A 25734-nucleotide genomic window follows, 5' to 3' on the forward strand; every position below is an offset into this window, starting at 1 on the left:
TGTTTGTTCAGTTTCCTGAGGTTTAGCACAGTACACTCTGGAGTTGATTGTTGCACCAAGAGGGTGGGCATGAAACAGGATAACCCCTTCAAAGTCCCAGAAAACTTCACTGGCTTCGGAGGAGAGGTGGTGTGGTGCCACTCAGTGGACGGTGTTTTGTTTCTGGTTCAAAGTGATGTTTCAATGCCTATGATGATGATCAACAAAAAATTGTCACAATCAGTCCCTTAATGTGCAAAGAGTTCTGCACGGATGGTCTCAGTTGCTCTCTGTGGTCTGCTGTAGGTGGTAAGGAACCAGAGAGGCACAAGCCTTTCAGTACTGTAACTGGTGGATGAGAATGTCAACACCGCCACAGAGGTATCCAATTGAGCAGCGAGTGTCTGCGTGTTCTGTCATTTCAGGAGTCACAGCTGTGTACGGCTGGCTGGCACGGGGGACATCACATCGGTTTGTGTGACCTTGTTGTGATGATGACAGTTGCCTCATCTAATGATTCGTAGTGCTTTTGTTCACTGCCAGGTTTCTGTAGACAATCTGCAAGTGCCTACAAATATTTGTGACAGTCTGGTTTTCAACCAGAAGAAACCCAGTAGCAGCTCTATGCTCAGTATACACCTCCGTTATAGGCACTATTTTGAAGGCTACATGCAGCACCCCCACCTATTGGAACTATGGGGCCACAACATCCTATGACAAATTCCACTTTTTTCAAGCAAGATTGGCTGAGGAGAAAACGTGTTGTATTACTTATTGAATGCTCCTGTTAGGTGAAAGGCCTTTCCCATACATCCTTCCACTACCACCTACTCCAGTCCTGTCACAGGCATCTCCTATCCCATCAAAGGCAGGGTTGTCTGTAAAAGCAGCCGTGTGATATAGCAACTAAACTGTGACCACTGTTCTGCTTTTTATATCAACACGACAACTAACAAGCTGTCTCTCAACACGGATGTTCACTGCCGAACTGTGGCAGACTGACTGCTGGACCACCCAAGTTCCTGAAAATGCTGCTCAGCATAATGTACTTCACTTTAATGACTGCTTCATAACCTGTGCCATGTGAATACTTCCTACAAACACCATCTTTTTTAAATTGCGCACATGGGAATTCTTCCTGGTATGTTGTTGTTGTGGTCTTCAGTCCTGAGACTGGTTTCATGCAGCTCTCCATGCTACTCTATCCTGTGCAAGCTTCAGCATCTCCTAGTATCTACTGCAACCTACATCCCTCTGAATCTGCTTAGTGTATTCATCTCTTGGTCTCCCTCTACGATTTTTACCTTCCACGCTGTCCTCCAATACTAAATTAATGATCCCTTGTGCCGCAAATTTCTCTTCTCTCCAATTCTATTCAATACCTCCTCATCAGTTATGTGATCTACACATCTAATCTTCAGCATTCTTCTGTAGCACCACATTTTGAAAGCTTCTATTCTCTTCTTGTCCAAACTATTTATCGTCCATGTTTCACTTCTATACATGGCTACACTCCATACAAATACTTTCAGAAACGACTTCCTGACACTTAAATCTATACTCAATGTTAACAAATTTCTCTTCTTTAGAAACGCTTTCCTTCCCATTGCCAGTCTACATTTTATATCCTCTCTACTTCGACCATCATCAGTTATTTTGCTCCCCAAATAGCAAAACTCCTTTACTACTTTAAGTGTCTCATTTCCTAATCTAATTCCCTCAGCATCACCCGATTTAATTCGACTACATTCCATTATCCTCGTTTTGCTTTTGTTGATGTTTATCTTATATCCTCCTTTCAAGACACTGCCCATTCCGTTCAGATGCTGTTCCAACTCCTTTGCTGTCTCTGACAGAATTAAAATGTCATTGGCGAACCTCAGTTTATTTTTCTTCTCCATGGATTCTAATACCTACACCGAATTTTTATTTTGTTTCCTTTACTGCTTGCTCAATATACAGATCGAATAACATCAGGGAGAGACTGCAACCCTGTCTCACTCCCTTCCCAACCACTACTTCCTTCTCATGTCCCTCGACTCTTATAACTGCCATCTGGTTTCTGTACAAATTGTAAATAGCCTTTTGCTCCCTGTAGTTTACCCCTGCCACCTTTAGAATTCGAAAGAGAGTATTCCAGTCAACATTGTCAAAAGCTTTCTCTAAGTCTACAAATGCTATAAATGTAGGTTTGCCTTCCCTTAATCTTTCTTCTATGATACGTCGTAGGGTCAGTATTGACTCACGTGTTGCAATATTTCTACAGAATCCAAACTGATCTGTCCCGAGGTCTGCTTCTACTAGTTTTTCCGTTCGTCTGTAAAGAATTCGTGTTAGTATTTTGCAGCCGTGAGTTATTAAACTGATAGTTCGGTAATTTTCACATCTGTCAACACCTGCTTTCTTTGGCGTTGGAATTATTATATTCTTCTTGAAGTCTGAGGGTATTTCGTCTGTCTCATACATTTTGCTCACCAGATGGTAGAGTTTTGTCAGGACTGGCTCTCCCAAGGCTGTCAGTAGCTCTAATGGAATGTTGTCTACTCCCGGGACTCTGTCAAACTCTTCACGCAGTATCATATCTCCCATTTCATCTTCATCTACATCCTCTTCCATTTCCATAATATTGCCCTCAAGTACATCGCCCTTGTATAGACCCTTAGGATTGTGGAAACGAGGGATATATCTTCCTGAATTATATGCCTCGTTTCCACAACTGTTCTTGCCTCGACCTTCACTAGTCCCTGCCCTCCACCTTCCTATCCCGCGCTCCTTGCTCCCACTTCAGTACTTCATACGCTTTCTGTCCCACCAATGAATTGACTAGTCTTTTCCTTTTTCTCTTCTCTCATCTTCTCCCCTGTCCCCCAGCCTCTCAACACTGCATTAACACCACTGTCCTGTCTGCACCACATCTGTGCATGCTTCTACAGACAGGACAACACACCTTCCCCCACCATTACCCTGCTCCCCAGAGACTGCTGCTCACCTCAGATGCAGTCCCATTTTAGTCCCAGTCCCAGAGAGAGTTCGGGAGAGGAGTCTGAAACAAGAACATGTGGATGTCAGCTTTTAAAATGTGCAAGTGCAGTTCTCTTGATGCCAACAGAACAGCCAGATTAATTAAAGGACAATGGAAGTATACATCAAATATTTTTACTATGGTGATCCAATTTATATCTCATATGTAGGTTTTACCACTAGGATTTATTACAGCTTACAGCATACTTCAAGTGGTGGGCAGAAAGACAAGGGTGACACAATTTTCTGTTTGTGTGTAATGTTGAGCAAAGCATAAAAGTATGCATATTTTGGTGGCGGTTGTCGACATTACAGATATGGGACAGCCTTACATGTAGGCTGAGACAGTTTAAATTGGTAGTCACTGTTACTAAATTGGTGAAATTTGCCTAGATGTCACTGTTGTCTGCTTAGGTAAGGCAATAGGGAGAAAAAAGTTCCTTTAAATTGACAGGATTTTGTAAATATGATACCACATTTGTGTTTGTTTTTCTTTTTTAGAAGGAAGGACTTTGTCAGAAAGCTTAAATCTTTCAGCAGTCTTTCCTTTTGTGCCTGTCTGCGACTCAACATCTCCTCTGTGCAGGGGAATTCAAATAAGCTACCTTCCAGTGTTCTAATTTCCAAATTGTTATATTATTTCATACTGTTGCCTCTGTTGTCAGTACGCAGGGGCCTGAAGATGCCGTAGTAAATCTCCGAAACAGGTAGCCAAATAAAATAACAGTTTGGAAATTAGACAGCTGAAAGGTGTTCGATTTAACATACTGTACTGAACAGCCGAGTCCCGCAACCATCTCTGAAAAGATGAACATGCAGACATCTCCTCTATGTGGTGAATAGCACTCTATCTGTCTATTTTGTTGTTATTTTGGACTTTCCATAGTTTACTACTAACTCTGTCGTAAATACTAATCTGTGCCATTCAATATGTCCACAATATCGTTGTAAGACACATGGTTCAGGAGATATAGCAAAATCAACATTGAACTATGGAAAATCCAGGATGGAATGAAACCATATAATGAAAAGGATAGTTGCTACTCACCATATAGCAGTGATGCTGAGTCACAGAAAGGCACAACGAAAAGTCTCTTGGAAAGTTAGCTTGTGGCCACGAAGCACTTTGTCAAAAGTAGACAACACACACACGCGCGCACACACACACACACACACACACACACACACACACACACACACACAAAACCACAGTCTCTGTCAGCTAGAGCGAGTCTCTAGCTGCCAGAGACTGTGGTCATGTGTGCAATTGTTTGAGTGCATGTGTGTATGTTGTCTACTTTTGAAAAAGTGCTTGGTGGCCACAAGCTAATTTTATGACAGTCTTTTTGTTCCACCTTTCTGGGCTCAGCATCTCCCCCGTATGGTGATATAAACATTGAGCTGTCTGAGAAACTAGCTTCTGCTCAAAATGGAGCACGAATTACCCAGACTATACTCATCCATTGTTTTGTAATGAGAGCACTTGACAACTTCCAACAATCTTTAAACATAATTTCAAATGTTCCCTAAACTTTTTCTCACTTACATGCTTAACATCAAATATTTAATGCACTCAATTATTTGTAAAGTAATCGGAAGTTTGAAACTGTTTTATACAAAGGAGTTTGATTCTTTAAAGAAATGGAGGTTCGGTGGTACTTCCTATTCTGAATCAGCTGCATAGAAAGCACACTGCAAAACGAATTAATCTTGGTTTTACTACAGTTTTTTCATACAATTTTTGGAAAGTAATTATCTATAAAAGAAATGGTGCCTGAGAAATATAGCATCCAATCATAATGATAAAATCTATTTTAATTATATATCCATTCTGATCTGCTGCTAACTACATATAGACTAGAAACTGTAATCATTGTAGTATGAAGCTAGCAGGCTACCTTTTGACAGACATTCATAATGTATACGAGTTTTCACACTTGTGTGTTATACTAGGATAACTATCTTTCTAATTCTGAAAGTAAAACTGTCTGTCTTTTCAGGCGGGAAGGTTGCCCTTCTAAACGTGTTGTTCGAAACTAATCCTCTGGACGGAAGGTGCGACCAGCGTATCCACGTCAGTTCGAGACCCCTGCAAGTCGTGTACGATGCATCGACAATTAATAAACTGGCGGACGTCTTCAAGCCTCCGGCAGAGTCGAATGCTATTTCCCAGTAAGTTTACCCTACGTTGTACAAATAAAGTGTTTGTCCTCTTTCTGTTTTGAAAGTAACACTTTTCTGCCAATTACATGAAAAAATCATATCTATTTCTCCTGTATATGAAGTACATTGAGACATACTTACTTCTACTTTACATATAAACATAGAGGTGTGTGAGGAAAGTAGATAGGCTGACAACACTGTGAGCAATCTGGCAATGCTGTGTTGTTCTGCTAGTGTAGGCTGGGGTGTTCATCCCTTCCAGATGCTCAGTTTGAGTTTCATCTCTGTGCAGCCGTCTCGTGATTTTTGAGAACTCCATCAGTGGAGTTGCGTTTTTGCCGTGTATTATGAAAATGAAAGAGCAGAATTTAGAGTGATGTTATGCAGTCAAACTTGGAAAAATGCATGAGTGTGACCTTTCAAAAGTTGAAACAGGCCTGAGGGGGACGTTATTTATCAAAAGCACAAGGTTTTTTCTGGTACAAATCATTTTTGAAGGGTGAGAACATGTTGAAGATGAACCTTGCTTCAACTTCAAAAACAATGCTGATTTGATCTTTATTATTATTATTATTATTATTATTATTTTTTTTTTATTTTGACACTTGGAGTATTGTGCATAGAGAATTTGTTCCTCCAGGACTAACTGTCAACTAAGTGATTTGCATAGGTGTCCATGATAGGCTCAGGAAAAGGATTGAGGCCAGGAGGATTATGGGAGTGGGCAGTTGGAATATCACTTTAGGAGGGGTGGGAAGAGTCATGGGTAGGATGTCCCTCGTTTCTGGGCACGATGATAGAGTACTAGAAAAGGACATTGTTCAGTAACTCCAGTCTGTGGTGGTATTGGAGGATGAGGATGAGGATGAGGATGAGGATGAGGATGAGGATGAGGATGAGGATGATGATGATGATGTGCTTTTTTTCTGCTGGTTCGTGGATGTGGGGGAGGACAAGGAGTGTGTGAAGACACAGTGTGTGAGGTAATAGTGCTTGTCTGTGAAGGCCTCGGGCATACTGGGCAGCGGCTCATCAGTGCAGGTACGCCATCTTGGCCAGGCTGAAAAGGAGTTATTTTTTTGTATGGTTAGGGTGAAAGCTGTCAAAATGCTTTTATTGTTTAATATAGCCACAAGTAGAATGGAGCCATCAGAAGGATGGAGGTCACTGTCTGGTGGGAAGGTGGCACGTTGGGCTGTGGGGGACTTGGTGAGGGAGAAGGTGTTGAGGTTTTGGAGGAACGAATAGAGGTTTTATTGGACCTCAGTCCAGATGTTGAAGATGAAGCAGACCAAGATTTGGGAATTTGGTAGGCTAGGAAAGTTTACTCTAGATGGTGGATATATAGATTGGCACAGGGGGGGGAGGGGGGGGGGGGTGTTATACGGGTGCCCACTGCTGTGCTATAGTCTTGTTTGTATACCTTCTCCTCAAAGGAAAAGTAATTGTGTACGTGGATATAATTTGTAAGATGTATAAGGAATCGGACAGTGCATTTGAAGTCAGAAGGGTGTACTGAGAGATGTCTTCCACCTTTAAGCTCTCAGGTTTCTAAAGCCCGTTTGGTGCTGTCCCCAACAATCAGTTTTTCCTATCCGGTAAGTCACCCCTGACCTGAGGTTCTGGGTGGCTTCTAAACTGTAACCTTTACCCTAAACCTCTCCAGTCCTTTTCCTTCACCCCTCTTCCTTCCCCTTCAACTCTTCTGCTATAAGACGGAGCCACTGTCTCCGAAAGCTTGTGAAAGCTAAATCCTTGTGTGTGTGTGTGTGTGTGTGTGTGTGTGTGTGTGTGTGTGTGTGTGTGAGGCCGAGCGCGCGCATGTGTGCGTGCGTGCGCACCTGCTGGTGCTTGGTGAGTAGATTTTTTTTGTCTGTCTGTTTACATTATAATGAGAGAGAGTATTAGATAGCAGCAAGGCCATGGCCATGAAAGATGTGGTTCATAATAGGTGATATAATCAGTGACGAGTAGGGATCCGGGAGGTAAAGGGGTGGGAGTGGTGAAGAGTCAGCGAAGGAAGTGCTTAGTATCTTTGATACTAGATGCTAGGCTCTGGGCAATTGTTGGAATTGTTTTGACAAGAGCAGAAATTCCTTTCCCGGGCATACAGTAATTGGCTACAGTGGGCTGTCAAAGATTATCGGGTGTACGGATTTTATGAAGCACGTAGAAGCTGCCCCTACTACTCATCACAGTCGGAGTGTGCTGGCTCTTCATCTCGTATATTCTAAGAAATAAGAAGACGGGCATCAGTTCCTCGCTTTTAACATATGCCTTAAAACAAAAGCTATCAAATTTATAATGTGCATTACTATTAAATGAAACTATATGGTTCCAGAGACCTATCTAAGTCTCAGACATCTATGATGTGTGTATTCTGACTGAAATGGCAAACGAAAATTTGTACAGAGACTGGGATTCAAACCTGGGACTCCTGCTCACTAGGTAGATGTGCTGACTGCTACACCATCCTGGCACAGTGGCTTTGCACAGCTGCACTGAGTACCCTAGCATGCCTTCCTTCTCAGTCAAAATTCCCATTCACACCTCAGCCCATCTGATATTCACCCTAAATGCAAACAACATTGCAGAGGCTCTCCAGCTGTTATTGAGGTAGCATCTCAGTATTAAATGAAACAAAGGATCCAGTCTGAAACCCAGTCATAGGTACTTTAATAAAATGAAACTATACGGTTACAGAGACCTTGTCAAGTCTCAAACATCTATGACGAGACCTGAAAAGGTCTTTGTAACCGTATGTAATGTAATTGATAGATAAAGAGATCTACTCACAAAGCTGTGGCAGGAGAAAATTTGGAGAGGTTTAGGAAAAGGGGTAGAGTTCAGGAAAGTCACCCAGAACCCTCAGACAAGGGAGACTTAACAGGATTGGGTGAGAAATTTCATTTGATTAAAGCACCTATACCAAGGTGTCGGGCAGCCTCACCTGTTTTGTTTCACAGTGAGCTGCTATTCCAATAGAGTTGGAGAGCCTCTGCAATGTTGTTGGAGTTTAGGGGGCATACCAAGTGGCTGAGGCATGAATGGGAATATGCTTTGAGGAGTGAGGCGTGCTAGTGTTCATTGTGCAGTATTGGAAAGCCACTCTGCTGGAGGGGCGTAGTGGTTAGCCCATCTGCCTAGTGAGCAGGAGAGCCCAATTGTAATCCTGGCCTCAGTAAAAATTTTCATTCATCATTTCAGTCTCAGTATATTGCATTACTATTGTTATTGCGTAACAAATATGTCTGTGCGGAGGGCTGGGGAGGGCGGTGGGTACGGGGGGTTGATTACATGAAAAATGAAACAAAAAATATACAGTCTCCAAGCACCCACCCTATGGAAAAAGGAAAAAAAAGGACCCTAACAGAAGGGTCCACGCATAGAGATGAAGCATAACTGACCTTTTTTGAGACCGAAGTGCTTCACCGTACTTAACTCTTCAACCTTTGGAAATGACAGCAGCCACTACATAGATGAGGCATTGAACAGCAGACACACATTTAATACTAGAGGGTTAGAATTTTAGCTATCATACAGAGATAAGGGGGAGAAACAAACGTGCTCATTCGTACACCCACAACTCCTCGCGCACATGTACCCACTGTCATAGCAGGCAAGCACATTTAACAATAAACTTCTAGTTTCCTAGCTGTCAAAGTCTCATGAATGTGGACTTTTCATTGTTTGATTTTGTGCGACAAGTACATGTATTTGTGCCAATTCCTTGTCTATTGCCTCTATGCAGTACCTCTGCATCTATTACTTGCTTTTTCTCTACATTCCCTGTCAGTAGCCAGTACATGGTTTCTCTCCTTTGTATCTGGAGATCTGCACAGTGTGGCCCCAAGATTAATAGTATGAGTTGTACTGGGATTTCTACACACCCATAAGTTATAAAATTGCTTACTCTGTATTTCTTGCAGAAACTTTACCAGCTCTCATTGCCTCAGTTTTTGTGCCAAGATAGACACTGGCTCCAAACGGAAGTATGAAGGTCATTCGGAAAGTAAAGAACATTTTTTTCTACAGAAACTTCTGTTTATATAATTCAACAAAACAGTATTTTACATACAATTTGGTACTCGAGCTACTTTTCAACATAGTCACCGTCCAAATTTAGGCTATTTTTTTATACCATTTTGTCAGCTTTTCTGTGCCTTCGGCATACTAAGTTGCTGCCAAGTTGTTGAACCACTGATTAATAGTTTCTTTAAATTCATCGCCTCTTCTGTAGCATTGTCCACTCAAAAAATCTCTCAGTTTGGGAAATAGGTGATAATCACTTGGGGCTAAATCCAGAGTGTATGGTGAATGTTAAAACAATTTCCCAATGAAACTGCTGAAGCAAGTCTTGTGTCAATCATGATGCACATGGATGTGCATTATTGTGAAGGAGGAGACTGCACTGGTTAGCATTCCACGCTTTTTGTTTTTAATCATGTGGTGAACTCATTTAAGCAGCTGACAATAGGCCACTGCCTTTATGGTCCCACCTCGAGGCATGTGGTTGATGAGCAGGACACGCTTCCGATCCCAAAACACCGTACCCTTAAACTTTCTGGTGCTTGACATTAGTTATGCTTTTTTCGGTTTCATTGACAATTGCGAATGATGCCATTCCACTGATTGGCACTTTGTTTCTTGTGTGAAATGTGATATCCGAGTCTCATCACAAGTGACAATGCGATTTAAAAATACATCACCATCCTTTTCATAGCGACTGAGAAATGTCAATGTAACTGCCATTCATTTGTTTTTGTGTTCGTCCAACAGAATTCGACAAACCCACTCGGCACACACATTTTTTATAGATCAAATCTGCACCGACAATCGCATACGACACAGTTCTTGAACTGTCTGGAAAAAATGAGTGCAGTCCACTAATTGTGAAATCTCTGTCTTACATTTTTATTTCAGTCCTAACTTTGAGTCTGTCAGTCATCACTGAGGGCCAGCTCAAGCAATATTTGTCGTGAAAATTCTTCTGTTTGTCATTAAGCATGACACACCTCTTCTGAACTGATGCTTACTTCATCACATTACCGTAAACCTCAGTTGGTCCCGACTGACTGACTGACTGACTGACTGACTGACTGGTTCACTCACTCACCATTACCCAGTCCAAACTACTAAGGATAGAAATTTGAAATTTGCGGAGGGTGTTGTTCTTATACTGTAGGTGCCATTTAAGAGGGAATTTTTGAAAATTCCACCCCGAATGTGGTGAAATGGGGGTGAAAGGTTTTTGAAAGATGTCGCTATTAAGGCAATTTTTAAGTTAGACCTACAAAAATTGGTATTTGATTTCTCGTCAGAAATGAAGAAATGTATGTTTCAGCAGTTTTGGAAATTTAACCAAATGGAGGTGAAATAGTGGGTGAAAAATTTTTAAAAATGAATCACTGATAAAGAAATAATAAAATATTTTAATGCTACATCTACAAAAATTTCTATTTGCCTTCTCTATTAAAGTAAAAAAAAATGCATTTCACTGTTTTTGGAAATTCAACTGCTAAGGGGGTGAAATGTTTTATGAAAATAATTCACTATGAAAGCATTTTAAAAGCTGGCTATTTGAAAATTGGTATTTGGCTTATTGCTTGGAAATGAAAACACAAGTGTTTCACTGTTTTGGGAAATTAAACCTGTAAAGGGTATAAATAGAGCCAGACTGATTCAGTGACTTATCTCCTGACCCAAACCACCAAGGATAGAAACTTGTAATTTGGAGAGGGTGTGGACTTATGCTTTAGGCATTGTTTTAGAAGGGGTTGTTTGAAATTCCACTCTCAAGGGGGAGAAATAAGGGATGAAAGGCTTTTTGGAAAAGTTGCTATTAAGGCAGTTTTGAAGCTAGACGTGTGAAAGTAGATATTTAGTTTCTCAATCAGAAATTAAAAATGTGTGTTCCACCATGTTTGGAAATCTAACCACTAAAGGATTAAAATAGTGAGTGAAAGCTTATTTTGGAAAATAAATCATTATTAAAAGACTATTAAAGCGTTTTTAAAGCTACATCTATGAAAACAGGTATTTGATTCAATGTTAGAAATTAAAAAATACGTGTTTTAGTGTTTTTAAGTTTCAATGGAAATATCACCACAAGAACTCAAAAGGCAGCATTAACAAAGATCTCAGACTCCACACACAAGATACACATTTTTGTCAGAAGCACATTCAGAAAAGACTGTCCTTCTGCGGCCTTAATTAGTGTTAAAAGTTTAGATGATGTTGCAGGGCGTGAATAACGTAGAAATTCGACTAAAAAAAAAAAGTGCAGACCATACAGTCTACACGAGTGAAGCAGTGTGCACCATAAGCAAGTCTGTCTGCAAATTTTGGTAGGTTGCGGTTTTTGCATGTTTAAAAAGTGGATGACACTGCACACCTCACACTTAGCGAGATTGTCAATTTAGTCACATTTTAATGTCCCGTAGCTAAGCAGTATGTAACTGTACTGGATCGGGTATCATAGCTGCTGCCAAACTGAAGCGGATGAGTACCGAGGTAAGTGGTCGGGTGGTGGTGGTGGTGGTGGTGGTGGTGGTGGGATGCGCCACATGCCGAAACAAAATGTTCTTTACTTTCTGAATGACCCCTGTATAAGCATGAAGACTACCTCAGAGTACTGACAGATTGTGGTGGATGGATTCCTGTACTGAATGGTTGCAATAGAAAAACTTTGTGCATACATTCTGAGGACTAAGTATTAATATTTGACAATAACTCTTTGTTTCACAACATCGTGCTTGTAACATGTACAAGATGTTTTTCAGAATGGAGGAATGTGAGCTGTGAAATTAAACAGAAGTTAGATTATAGTTCACATTGTAGACTTTATGCCAAACACAAACTTAATACCATTTTTCCTCCAGATTGCAGGCTGCAGCTGAGTCTCGACTCTCAGAGCTGAAGGAGATGTCGGCCACGGGTCTGCAGTATGCCATCGAGAAGCACACCGTTCTCGATCTCAAGGTGGACTTCATGGCATCGTACATTCTCATCCCTTACAGTGGTACATATAGGGGGTGAGTGTTGCGACTGCCACATCCTTGTTGAGTAATGTTACAGTTGTGATAGTGAGTAATGTTACAAATGCAGTACTAACAGCAGCAGCAATTGCTTTCTTTGTGTTTCGGCCCATAGACAGCAGACATAGATAAAAAAGGCATTGGAATCTCTCTGTGCTCAATTTCCTCTTTAACTCAGAAATAAGACAGTAAAATTACCTGTAATTCTTGATTATTGTTATATTCATAAAGGACATTCGTATGATACCTCAGGCTGAATGAATGGAACTGGCAGTCAATGCTTACCATATTTACTCGAATCTAAGCCGCACTTTTTTTTCCGGTTTTTGTAATCCAAAAAACCACCTGCGGCTTAGAATCGAGTGCAAAGTGAGCGGAAGTTCTGAAAAATGTTGGTAGGTGCCGCCACAACTAACTTCTGCTGTCGAATATATGTAGCACTACACAGGCATGCTTTGCGGGCACAAAGATAAATACTGGCGCCAAAACCTCTGTGTCAGTAAATAAATTAAAAAAAGTGGAAGACGAGATTTTATCTCTGCCCTGAGTTTCGACCACTGCATTTTCATACATTATCCAACGAAGTAAATACAAATTCCGTATTGTTCATCTTCGAAAGTAGCAGCGTTTCAATGGACCACGAAAATCCGACTGGCAAGACTGTTTGGGATATTTGTCAATATGGCCAACTCTACGTTCTGAATTTTTTCCTAGCTGTGGGAAGAGATGGTTTGTAATAGGAACTTTTATGAATTGTGAATCACATGCAGTATTCTTGTCGCCATAAGAATAATACGCATATAAACATTTTGGCATGTATTGTTTCATGTTTGCTGCTATCTCATTTAAATCCTGTCTGCCTAATAAACTACGAAACTAGAGTGAGACAACAGCAAACGCGGAAGAATATACATATCATGTCATGTTTATATTCGTATTATTCTTATGCCTAATAGTGATAGTCAGAAATGAAGCACGGCAATTGACTAGATTTTTAAATCTAAGATGACTCTAATTTCTGTGCAGAATGTAACGTACTAAAGAGGCGTCTGCAAAGATTTTCAAACAGAGAAAATTTTTTGCTAAACTCTCGTTCAGAACATCTTCTATCATATGCAGTCTATTGTTTGGTTCTTGTTGATCATTATCAAAGAAAGCAGCAGTGTAAGCAACGACAAATAGCAGTCTCTTGCCGTTGTTTCACTAATGAGATGATTCCTCTTTTTTATTTTTTTATTGTAAGCGGCGGTACTGTGCACAAAAGCAAGCCATGCGGCGAGCGGCTACAGTCTGTAAAAACGCAGTATCAGAATACAACAACCAATGCATGACACAGTACAGTAATGCATTTTCAGCTTAGAGTGACGTAAACACCTATAACAAATATAAGTGTGCTTATCAGATCAAAGAAAAATAAGCAATCAATTCAAACCAGACGAAGGACGTGAAAAAGGAAGGGTACCCGTATCAATACGGACGGAGCACCTGACGCATAGCAATGGCTACCTTGTAAAGCTTAACTGCTAAGCTTACGACTCGAACCAAACTACTGTAGCTGTATCGTCATTCATTCCACCTAAATTGTATCTCATATTACAATGGACCAACTTTGTTTCGATTTGGAGGTGCGGCCTAAAACTTTTCTCTCCCCTTGAATTTCAAGTCTCAAATGTCAGGTGCGGCTTAGATTCGGGAAATTTTTTTTTTTTCCTTTATTTCGAGTCTCATTTTTCAGGTGCGGCTTAGTTTTGAGTGCGGCTTAGTTTTGAGTGCGGCTTAGTTTTGAGTGCGGCTTAGTTTTGAGTGCGGCTTAGTTTTGAGTGCGGCTTAGTTTTGAGTGCGGCTTAGTTTTGAGTGCGGCTTAGATTTGAGTGCGGCTTAGATTTGAGTGCGGCTTAGATTTGAGTAAATATGGTATTTGCAATATGTTGGTGAATTCCTCCTCTCCCATCCTCTTCCCCCTGTATGATGGCTACATGCAGCTAAGAATATAGACTACCACACCTTGTTTCCTCTGCTCCGTCCTTTTGCTCCCTCTTATTTGTCCTCGGCTCTTAACATCCCTGAATTTTCTTAAGAGAGTAAAATCCTTCCTATATCACCGACACATCCCACTTTGTAACAGTTTTCATCAAAAAGTGCAGAGAAATTATGCTCCAGCTCACTAAATGGAAGTAAAGTGTGGCTCTAGTCCAACGATAATGGACAGAGCTGATTCGTGTACTGGAAAACTGGATTACAACCTGAAACGTAGGCTATATGGAAGAAAAGTTCTGTGAGACAATGCAAAAAAGTGTTTTTCTTAGTTTATACAATATACAGTGTTCACCAAGAACCCCAGTTTAATTATTTAAAATTAATTGTAACTTTAAAGCATAATCTTAGAAAATGGTTCCCATTTATTGAAGTACTGTATTAGGGCTTTGCCTACGTGTTTGTTAGACACATGTATTGAATGCTCCTCCTCTATGGCTCCACCTCTTCCTCCCTGTCCACTTTATTCTCCTACTTCTAATGCCTATCTTCTTCTCTCCCTCTCTTTGTCTTTCTCCTCCACCCCCTATTCTAGCCATGTCTTCCTGCACCTCCTTCCAACCAGATCCTACCCCACTCCCACTGACCATATCCTGTCCCCCCGCCTTCTAACTATATCCTCCTCCTCCTCCTCCCCCTCCTCAACCTCTTTCTCAACTTCCACCTGCCTCATGTGTCCCCAATTCCTCCCTTCTCTGTCCATTCCCTCATTTCCTCCTCTATGCATCTCGGCTATGTTCATTGGCACATGTCGCCCATTGCCACAGCAATACCTTTCCACAGCCCTCGTGCAGGGCAGGCTACGCACGACAGGTTTGAAAAATCATTTACTTTCCCCTGACCTACAGGCTGCTACGCAAAGTGGGTTGATAAAGCAGGCTGATACTGTTCCAACACAAAAATGCCTGTCATGAAGGACAGCCAACATGTCGGGGCCCAGAAAGCCTTTTCTTGCCCCCGACAGACAGGCTGCCCCACAACGCAGTTTGATTTGGTAGGCCAATACAATTACCACACAACATGAATGTCGTACAGGGCAGTCAATATGCCAGGGGCTGGAAGAAACATGTCTTTACCGGTAATTTAGTTCCTATTGGAGCTAGGAGGTTAAAGGCATACAGTACTGATACTTACAAGGTCTGGTGTCTCTATGCCAAATTTGGTTAAAATCGGTCCAGGTGTTTGGTGCACATGTGTGTGGGCGCGCGCTCTCACACACACACACACACACACACACACACACTCCCCCCCCTCCCCCTCACCTCCCCCTCACTTACCTCCCCCTCACTTACCTCCCCCTCACTTACCTCCCCCTCACTTACCTCCCCCTCACTTACCTCCCCCTCACTTACCTCCCCCTCACTTACCTCCCCCTCACTTACCTCCCCCTCACTTACCTCCCCCTCACTTACCTCCCCCTCACTTACCTCCCCCTCACTTACCTCCCCCTCACTTACCTCCCCCTCACTTACCTCCCCCTCACTTACCTCCCCCTCACTTACCTCCCCCTCACTTACCTCCCCCTCACTTACCTCCCCCTCACTTACCTCCCCCTCACTTACCTCCCCCTCACTTACCTCCCCCTCACTTACCTCCCCCTCACTTACCTCCCCCTCACTTACCTCCCCCTCACTTACCTCCCCCTCACTTACCTCCCCCTCACTTACCTCCCCCTCACTTACCTCCCCCTCACTTACCTCCCCCTCACTTACCTCCCCCTCACTTACCTCCCCCTCACTTACCTCCCCCTCACTTACCTCCCCCTCACTTACCTCCCCCTCACTTACCTCCCCCTCACTTACCTCCCCCTCACTTACCTCCCCCTCACTTACCTCCCCCTCACTTACCTCCCCCTCACTTACCTCCCCCTCACTTACCTCCCCCTCACTTACCTCCCCCTCACTTACCTCCCCCTCACTTACCTCCCCCTCACTTACCTCCCCCTCACTTACCTCCCCCTCACTTACCTCCCCCTCACTTACCTCCCCCTCACTTACCTCCCCCTCACTCACCTCCCCCTCACTCACCTCCCCCTCACTCACCTCCCCCTCACTCACCTCCCCCCCTCTATACTGTGCGAAAATCCTAGTGTTTGTTTATTGGAGAAGTAGTTATTACTTTTATTACTTTTTAATTGATTAACTATTTGAGTTATTTAGTTGGCAGTTATGACACTTGAAACATTTCATGTGGCCTGACTAAATTCTTTATTGTAGAAATGAAGACTTGCTGGTACTTGACCTGGGTAGCTTCACTATGGCGTCTATCACGCGGGACCCGTCATCCAAGCAGACGGTTCAAGAGCTGCATTCCCAGGGCACAGCCGAGGAAGAAATAATGCAGGCCATCCTCTCGCAAAGCTACGACAAATTTAAAATAGAGCTGAAGGATGTGCAGGTAAAGCAGTGTTTCCTTTAATGTTAACAATAAATTGAGCAATCTGTTTGTTCGGCAATGATGTGGTGTTATGGTCTTAACTCTGAAAGTAGGTTTTGTTGCAGCTCTCCATGGTAGTGTAATATGTACCTGTAGCTTCATCTCTGCATATCTGTTGCATCCTACATCCACTTGAAACTGCTTGATTGAGATACATTTCCCCCCTCACCAAAGTGACTATTTTTGACCCCTCAGGATGTGCTCTGTCGAACAATCCCTTCTTTTACTCCTATTGTGCTATTAACTTCTTTTCTTCCCTATTCATTACTTTACTTAATCACTTATCCAAGGTACCCATCTGACCTTCGGTATTCCTTTGTAACACTACATTTCAGAAGCTTCTGTTCCATTCTTTGTAGATGCAGTTGTTTCACAGTAGGCTCTGTGGAATAGTCTGTTCAATTACCAGGCAAATTCCAAAGGGCTTAAAAGTGGCATTAGAGTGTTGTATGTTAGACCTACAGGGGTGGACAAAAATATGAAAAAAAAAAAAAAAAAACGAAACGCATTACCATGCCTAATGATGTTGTTGTTGTTGTGCTCTTCAGTCCTGAGGCTGCTTTGATGCAGCTCTCCATGCTACTCTATCCTGTGCAAGCTTCTTCATCTCCCAGTACCTGCTGCAACCTACATCTTTCTGAATCTGTTTAGTGCATTCATCTCTTTGTCTCCCTCTATGATTTTTACCCTCCATGCTGCCCTCCAATACTAAATTGGTGATCCCCTGATGCCTCAGAACATGTCCTACCAACCGATCCCTTCTTCTAGTCAAGTTGTGCCACAAACTCCTCTTCTCCCCAATCCTATTCACTACCTCCTCATTAGTTATGTGATCTACCCATCTAATCTTCAGCATTCTTCTGTAGCACCACATTTCGAAAGCTTCTATTCTCTTCTTGTGCAAACTATTTATTGTCCGTGTTTCACTTCCATACATGGCCACACTCCATACAAATACTTTCAGAAACAACTTCCTGACACTTAAATCTATATTCGATGTTAACAAATTTTTCTTCTTCAGAAATGCTTTCCTTGCCATTGCCAGTCTACATTTTATATCCTCTCTACTTCGACCATTGTCAGCTATTTTGCTCCCCAAATAGCAAAACTCCTTTACTACTTTAAGCGTCTCATTTCCTAATCTAATTCCCGCAGCATCACATGATTTAATTCGACTACATTCCATTATCCTTGATTTGCTTTTATTGATGTTTATCTTATATCCTCCTCTCAAGAGACTGTCCATTCCATTCAGCTGCTCTTCCAGGTCCTTTGCTGTCTCTTACAGAATTACAATGTCATCGGCGAACCTCAAAAGTTTTTGTTTCTTCTCCATTGATTTTAATTCGTACTCTGAATTTTTCTTTTGTTTCTTTTACTGCTTGCTCAATATACAGATTGAATAACATCGGGGAGAGGCTACAACCCTGTCTCATTCCCTTCCCAACCACTGCTCCCCTTTCATCCCCCTCGACTCTTATAGCTGCCATCTGGTTTCTGTACAAATTGTAATTAGCCTTTCAATCGCTGTATTTTACCCCTGCCACCTTCATCATTTGAAAGAGAGTATTCCAGTCAACATTGTCAAAAGCTTTCTCCAATCTAGCATTTGTAGACCATGCCTAATACAGTGTAGGAAAACTGGTGGCATTCAAAACATCTTCTAGTTGTCTCAGAATGGATAAATACAGTCCACTGTGATTTTCAAGCTGTCTTACACCATTCCTCCTGTAAAATAGTGGCAAGTCAGGTGATGATGGCAGAGGTGGATAGCAATTGTGTGCCCTTCTGTCCAAAGCAGACCACAAAGTCTCAGTAATATTCAAATCGTGTAACTGTGATAGCCGTGGATATGCGACAATTCATCACTGTGCTCACAAAACTAGTCCTGGGCTATTCGAGCTGTGTGAACAGGGGCTCTGTTGTCTTGGAACACACATCACCATTGTGGAGCAAATATTGTAGCCTCAGGTGGCCCTGTTCACTCAAAATGGTCACACAATCCTTGGCAGTAATGCAATCTTATAATCATGGGGCCCATGGAATACCATGATATGGCTGTCTGAATGTCACCAAATCCCTGCCATGTTTCACTCTTCGGTTGTAAACTTTTGCACAAGTTCGAAACAATGTGGAACAAGACTCATCCAGACAAATGACATTCTTCCATTGCCCCATAGACCATGTTTTATGGTTCTGGTATCTTGCTTTTCTGCTGTGGCTATTTGCATTATTGGTGAGTGGTGGTGAATTACAGCTCACGCTGCAGTTCCTTACTTTTGGATTTCCCTTCATGTTGTTTTGCTGCTGACAAGGTTTGTAAGTGTGACATTCAGCTCTGCAGATTGCAGCTGTCGTCTTCTTATTTTTCATCAGAATTCTCTTCAGTGACCATCCGTCATGATCATTCAACCCATTTGTTCGTATTGTGACTTAACGGATGATGTTTATCCTCTTTCCCTCTATACAGTATACAGGGTGTTACAAAAAGGTATGGCCAAACTTTCAAGAAACATTCCTAACACACAAAGAAAGAAAATATGTTACGTGGACATGTGTCCGGAAACACTTACTTTCCATGTTAGAGCTCATTTTATTACTTCTCTTCAAATCACATTAATCATGGAATGGAAACACACAGCAACAGAACGTACCAGCGAGACTTCAAACACTTTGTTACAGGAAATGTTCAAAATGTCCTCCGTTAGCGAGGATACATGCATCCACCCTCTGTCGCATGGAATCCCTGATGCGCTGATGCAGCCCTGGAGAATGGCATGTATTGTATCACAGCCGTCCACAATACGAGCATGAAGAGTCTCTACATTTGGTACCGGGGTTGCGTAGACAAGAGCTTCCAAATGCCCCCATAAATGAAAGTCAAGAGGGTTGAGGTCAGGAGAGCGTCGAGGCCATGGAATTGGTCCGCCTCTACCAATCCATCGGTCACCGAATCTGTTGTCGAGAAGCGTACGAACACTTCGACTGAAATATGCAGGAGCACCATCGTGCACGAACCACATGTTGTGTCGTACTTGTAAAGGCACATGTTCTAGCAGCACAGGTAGAGTATCCCGTATGAAATCATGATAACGTGCTCCATTGAGCATAGATGGAAGAACATGGCGCCCAATCAATACATCACCAACAATGCCTGCCCAAACTTTCACAGAAAATCTGTGTTGATGACGTGATTGCACAATTGCGTGCGAATTCTCGTCAGTCCACACATGTTGATTGTGAAAATTTACAATTTGATCACGTTGGAATGAAGCCTCATCCGTAAAGAGAACATTTGCACTGAAATGAGGATTGACACATTGTTGGATGAGCCATTCGCAGAAGTATACCCGTGGAGGCCAATCAGCTGCTGATAGTGCCTGCACACGCTGTATGTGATACGGAAACAACTGGTTCTCCCGTAGCACTCTCCATACAGTGAAGTGGTCAATGTTACCTTGTACAGCAGCAACTTCTCTGACGCTGACAGGGTTATCGTCAACTGCACGAAGAATTGCTTCGTCCATTGCAGGTGTCCTCGTCGTTCTAGGCCTTCCCCAGTCTCGAGTCATAGGCTGGAATTTTCCGTGCTATCTAAGATGCCGATCAATTGCTTCGAACGACTTCCTTTCGGGACACCTTCGTTCTGGAAATCTGTCTCGATACAAACGTGCCGCACCATGGCTATTGCCTCATGCTAATCCATACATCAAATGGGCATCTGCCAACTCCGCATTTGTAAACGTTGCACTGACTGCAAAACCACGTTTGTGATGAACACTAACCTGTTGATGCTACGTACTGATGTGCTTGATGCTAGTACTGTAGAGCAATGAGTCGCATGTCAACACAAGCACCAATGTCAACATTACCTTCCTTCAATTGAGCCAACTGGCGGTGAATTGAGGGAGTACAGTGCATACTGACGAAACTAAAATGAGCTCTAACATGGAAATTAAGCGTTTCCGGACACATGTCCACATAACATCTTTTCTTTGTGTGTGAGGAATGTTTCCTGAAAGTTTGGCCGTACCTTTTTGTAACACCCTGTATACCTTTGATGCCGTGCTGCTTGAAATACCAATCACTTCGGCTCGCTTGATTATGGAAGCACTTGCCAAATGAGCATCAACATTTTGTTCACTTTGAGTTGTGTGGCTCTGATGTAATGCACTCACAACTACACAGAACGTTATTCTGACCGTGACCGACACTTGCATCGTATGGAGAATATTGCACGTGTGCTGTTTCTCATCAGATGAAACAGCAGAACTTGTAGTCTTGTCAAGCATCCACTTTTATGTTCAAGCATGCATTTTCCACGGGGTTTCCATATTTTTTTCTACCCTTGTAAGTAGTATACAGTGCACTCAAGAAGATACCCTCAAGATTAAATATTCAAGCAGTAGAGGGAGAATATTTGACTGCGGGAGAGGTAACAAATTTTTGTGCAACTTTATCGGAATGAACACTGGTAGACTGAACTAAATATTCTTGAGTGCCTCCCGAGTGAAAGTGGCTGCTTGAGATTCGGATGTATGCTTCAGTGGTACGTTATCTGGGACACTTCTGAATTCAAAATTCTACTACAAAATATCATTTAATTATCGAAAGACCATTTAGCAAAACCTGGATAAATTCCATAGGAAAAATATTTACAGTGGGAAGATAAATAGCTTTTTAGAAACAGAGGAAAGGAAGTGAATTGGCTAATAAAGTTAATTTGTGCTGCTGAATTGTGCCTCATACAGAAAAATAAATCACAAAAATATTCATTAACGGTTTGTGATATTTATATGTGCAAAAATCCATTTTTTCCCTTAAATAAAAAGCTGTACACAATGCATAGTTGTGAAATTTTATTTGTGTATCAGCATGATCCACAATGAGTATCCTTTATTAATTAGGAGAAAAGTTTCCTTTCTTTGCACAAGGGAAAAACTTGAAATTTTCAGTATAATAATAAGCTACTGTTTGAAGGTGGGATTAAGCCCAAAACAAGTTGAAATTGCTTTTAATAGAATTTCTTATTATTTCTGCTTCTACATTTACACTCTGCAACCGCCCCCCCCCCCCCCCCCCCTGCGGGTCCGGGGTAAGAATAGGCCCGAGGTATTCCTGCCTGTCGTAAGAGGCGACTAAAAGGAGTTTCAACCATTTCAGCCTTCCATGTGATGGTCCCCCTTGGGGTTTGACCTCCATTTTTCAAAATTCTACAGAAGTACGAGCCTTTTGGGGAAGGACACCTTACGTGGTGTACCACTGGTCCTCAGTGCACTAAGACCTTGGCACTCAGCATTGTAACGGCGTTATAACCACACCCACTATTCCTCAAATTGGACCTAAATGCCTGATGGGTTGTACAAGTTACGCCCATAGTGCGTCCCCATCTGCACCTACGATCATGATGGACTTTCCATGGCACCCGAAATCCAGCACGGTAGCCAGCCCGTTGTGGTGGGGTCATCATGTACCCTCTAGGTTGTAGCCCCCTGACAACACAGGGATCGTACTGCCGATACCTGAGCTGCACCCTCCCCACGTCGGCCAAGGAGTAGATGCCCGTCTCCTTGGGGCATCAGGACTCCCGGCAACAGTCATCCTGCCAGGTGGCCCTTGCTCAGGCTGGGTGGCGCCCGTGGGGAGAGCCCCTGGTCGGAGTGGGTGGTATTGGGGCGGATGTTTCGCAGATGAAACATCAACACGTATCGGGTCACTCTGCGGACGAGTCTTTTAAAAAGAAAGGTACTGTCTCTGGTTCTGGTTCTCCTGCCCTTTCCCCCTTGGCCACTCCCTGGGAGGAGGGACAGGCCCGCCGGCTTGGGGCGAAGTACTTCCCCCGCTATTTGGTCTGTTCTCGAACCGATGGGGGGACGTTCGCCACCTCCAAGCCCATGTTCTTTGTCCAGCACATCGAGGACATCTTCGGGGAAATCGAGGCTCTCAGCAAGATGCGTTCAGGGTCCGTTCTTATCAAGACCACCTCCGCCACACAGTCGGCGGCACTCCAGGCGTGTGACCGCCTAGGGGACATCCCAGTATCCATTGTCCCACATCTGGCACTAAATAGGACGCAGGGGGTTATTTTTCATCCGGACCTCCTGCTGCAATCTGACGAGGAGCTCAGGGCCAACCTGGAGCGCCGCGGCGTGCATTTCGTCCGGCGAGTCCAGCGCGGCCCCAAAGACCGTCGCATCGACACCGGGGCCTTTATCCTCGCCTTCGAGGGGGACGTTCTCCCGGTGAAGGTAAAGGTGATGTGCTACCGGTGCGACGTGCAACCTTACGTCCCGCCTCCTATCCGCCGTTTTCGGTATTTGCGCTTTGGGCACATGTCGTCACGATGTGAGGCTGAGCCTCTTTGTGGCGATTGTGGATGTCCTCTTCGTGAGGAACATATATGCACCCCACCACCTCGGTGCGTTAATTGTCCTGGCATCCACTCGCCTAGATCTTTCGACTGCCCAGCGTATCAGAAGGAGAAGATTCAAGAACTCAAAATTTGGATTGTCTCTCTTATTCTGAGGCCAGGAAGAAGTATGACCGCCTCCATCCCGTGACGTTGACAACTTCGTTTGCCTCAGTCGTGTCCACTCCTTCCACAGCATCCTCACCCCTATCCTGTCCCCCCTCCACCTCCACCTCCTCACCCCATCCGGGGTCTACGCCTCCGCCTCCCAAATCCCTCCCTTCCAAATCCTCCTCCCCCGTGGCCCCCGCCCCCGCCCCCTCTGCCCCAGGGGCCACCCTTCCTCCTCCTCCCCCCCCCCCCCCCCCTCCCTGCCGCCGCCTGAGAAGCGATCTTCTTCTCAGGCGTCCATCGGGGAAACGTTCCGGACCCCAGCTTCCGAGGTCCGGCGTTCCAAAACGGATCCCGCGCGTGAGGACCTCCTTCGGGTCCCGCCCACCATCCCTGTGCCTCCTCGGACTTCCAAGAAGGCCTCCAAGAAGAAGTCTCTATCCCCCTCTCCACCCCGGCGCATTTTGTCTGATGCTCCATCCGTGAGTCGCTGCTCCCGGCCGTCCTCCGTTTCGCTGGGACGCTCTGCTGCCAGGCGCTCAGCTGGCCTCTCGTCGGCGAATGATGCTGCCACTCCTACGCAACCTGGGACAGCGGCCGCAGCTGGCGATGACTCGATGGAACGGGATCCGCCTCCTGCCGGTTGTAGCGTTGTTCCCTCGAAATCTGGCCCTCCGCGGCCGTCGAGGTGACCAGCTCTTCCCCCGTCTCGTTCCCCCCTTTTTTCTGACTAATGATGGCCTTGTTACATTGGAACATAAGAGGTATTCGATCTAATCGGGAGGAATTACAACTGCTCCTCCGCCTGCACTGTCCGCTCGTCCTTGGTCTCCAGGAAACCAAGTTGCGCCCAACTGATCGTATTGCTTTTCCCCACTATACCTCGGAGTGGTCTGACCTCACCCCTGTGGACGGTATTCCAGCTCATGGTGGGGTCATGTTGCTCGTTCGGGACGATGTCTAGTACCATCCCATCCCATTGACCACCCCACTCCAAGCAATAGCTGTCCGTATTACTCTTCCTGCCTTTACTTTTTCAGTTTGTACCGTCTACACTCCACCATCATCTGCTGTTAGTCGGGCTGACATGATGCACCTGATTGTTCTGCTTCCTCCGCCGTATTTATTGTTTGGCGACTTCAATGCCCATCATCCCCTTTGGGGCTCTCCTGCATCCTGTCAAATAGGCTACCTCTTGGCGGATGTCTTCAACCATCTCAATCTTGTGTGCCTCAATACTGGCGCCCCGACTTTCCTCTCGGACTCCACTCATACCTACTCCCACTTGGACCTCTCGATCTGTTCTACCACTCTTGCCCGTCGGTTCGAGTGGTATGTCCTTTCTGACACCTATTCGAGTGACCACTTCCCCTGTGTCGTTCGTCTCCTGCATCACACCCCATCCCCACGTCCTTAGAGCTGGAACATACCGAAAGCTGACTGGGGACTTTACTCCTCCCTGGCGACCTTTCCGGACCACGATTTTCTCAGTTGTGACAGTCAGGTTGAATACCTCACGGCTGTTATCATCAATGCTGCCGAACGTTCCATTCCTCGTACTACCTCTTCTTCACGTCGCGTTTCCGTCCTCTGGTGGAACGAGGCTTGTAGGGACGCTATCCGTGCTCGACGACATGCTTTACGCACCTTTCGCCGCCATCCTATGTTGGCGAATTGTATTGAATACAAACGACTCCGAGCGCAATGCCGTAGAGTCATCAAAGACAGCAAAAAAGCTTGTTGGGCCTCTTTCACCAGCTCCTTTAATAGTTTTACTCTCTCTTCTGTCGTCTGGGGTGGCCTGCGCGGGCTGTCGGGCATTAAGGCCCACTCCTCGGTACCTGGCCTGACCTCAGGTAATGAGGTCCTCGTTGATCCTGTGGCTGTCTCCAACACCTTTGGCCGCTTTTTCGCAGAGGTTTCAAGCTCCGCCCATTACCACCCTGCCTTCCTTCCCAGGAAAGAGGCAGAAGAGGCTCGGCGACCTTCCTTCCACTCGCTGAATCTGGAAACTTATAATGCCCCCTTTACTATGCGGGAATTCGAACGTGCACTTGCACTGTCCCAGTCCTCTGCTCCGGGGCCAGATGCCATTCACGTTCAGATGCTGGCCCACCTTTCTCCAGAAGGCAAAAGCTTCCTTCTTCGTACCTACAATCGCGTCTGGACCGAAGGTCAAGTCCCCGTGCATTGGCGTGAAGCCGTCGTTGTTCCTATACCCAAACCCGGGAAGGATAGACACCTTCCTTCTAGTTACCACCCCATTTCTCTTACAAGCTGTGTCTGTAAGGTGATGGAGCGCATGGTTAATGCTCGTTTCGTCTGGATTCTTGAGTCTCGACAGCTACTTACCGATGTTCAATGCGGCTTTCGTCGCCGCCGCTCCGCTGTTAACCACCTTGTGACCTTGTTGACATTCATCATGAACAACTTTTTGCGAAGGCGCCAAACGGTAGCCTTGTTCTTCGATTTGGAGAAGGCTTATGATCCCTGTTGGAGAGGAGGTATCCTCCACACTATGCACAGGTGGGGCCTACGTGGTCG

General features: G+C 44.2%; 1 protein-coding gene across 1 annotated transcript in view; it reads left to right on the top strand.

The window, feature by feature from the left end:
- LOC126428046 (intermembrane lipid transfer protein Vps13) overlaps window positions 1-25734 on the top strand; it is a 487343-nt gene that overhangs the window by 42462 nt on the left and 419147 nt on the right. Inside the window, exons 12-14 of the mRNA XM_050089923.1 lie at window positions 5001-5172; window positions 12045-12197; window positions 16451-16631. Coding sequence (XP_049945880.1) covers window positions 5001-5172; window positions 12045-12197; window positions 16451-16631 — 506 coding nt within the window. The remainder of the gene's footprint in view (window positions 1-5000; window positions 5173-12044; window positions 12198-16450; window positions 16632-25734) is intronic.

Source organism: Schistocerca serialis, chromosome 12, assembly GCF_023864345.2.
Source record: "Schistocerca serialis cubense isolate TAMUIC-IGC-003099 chromosome 12, iqSchSeri2.2, whole genome shotgun sequence".
NCBI classification, from domain to species: Eukaryota; Metazoa; Arthropoda; class Insecta; order Orthoptera; family Acrididae; genus Schistocerca; species Schistocerca serialis.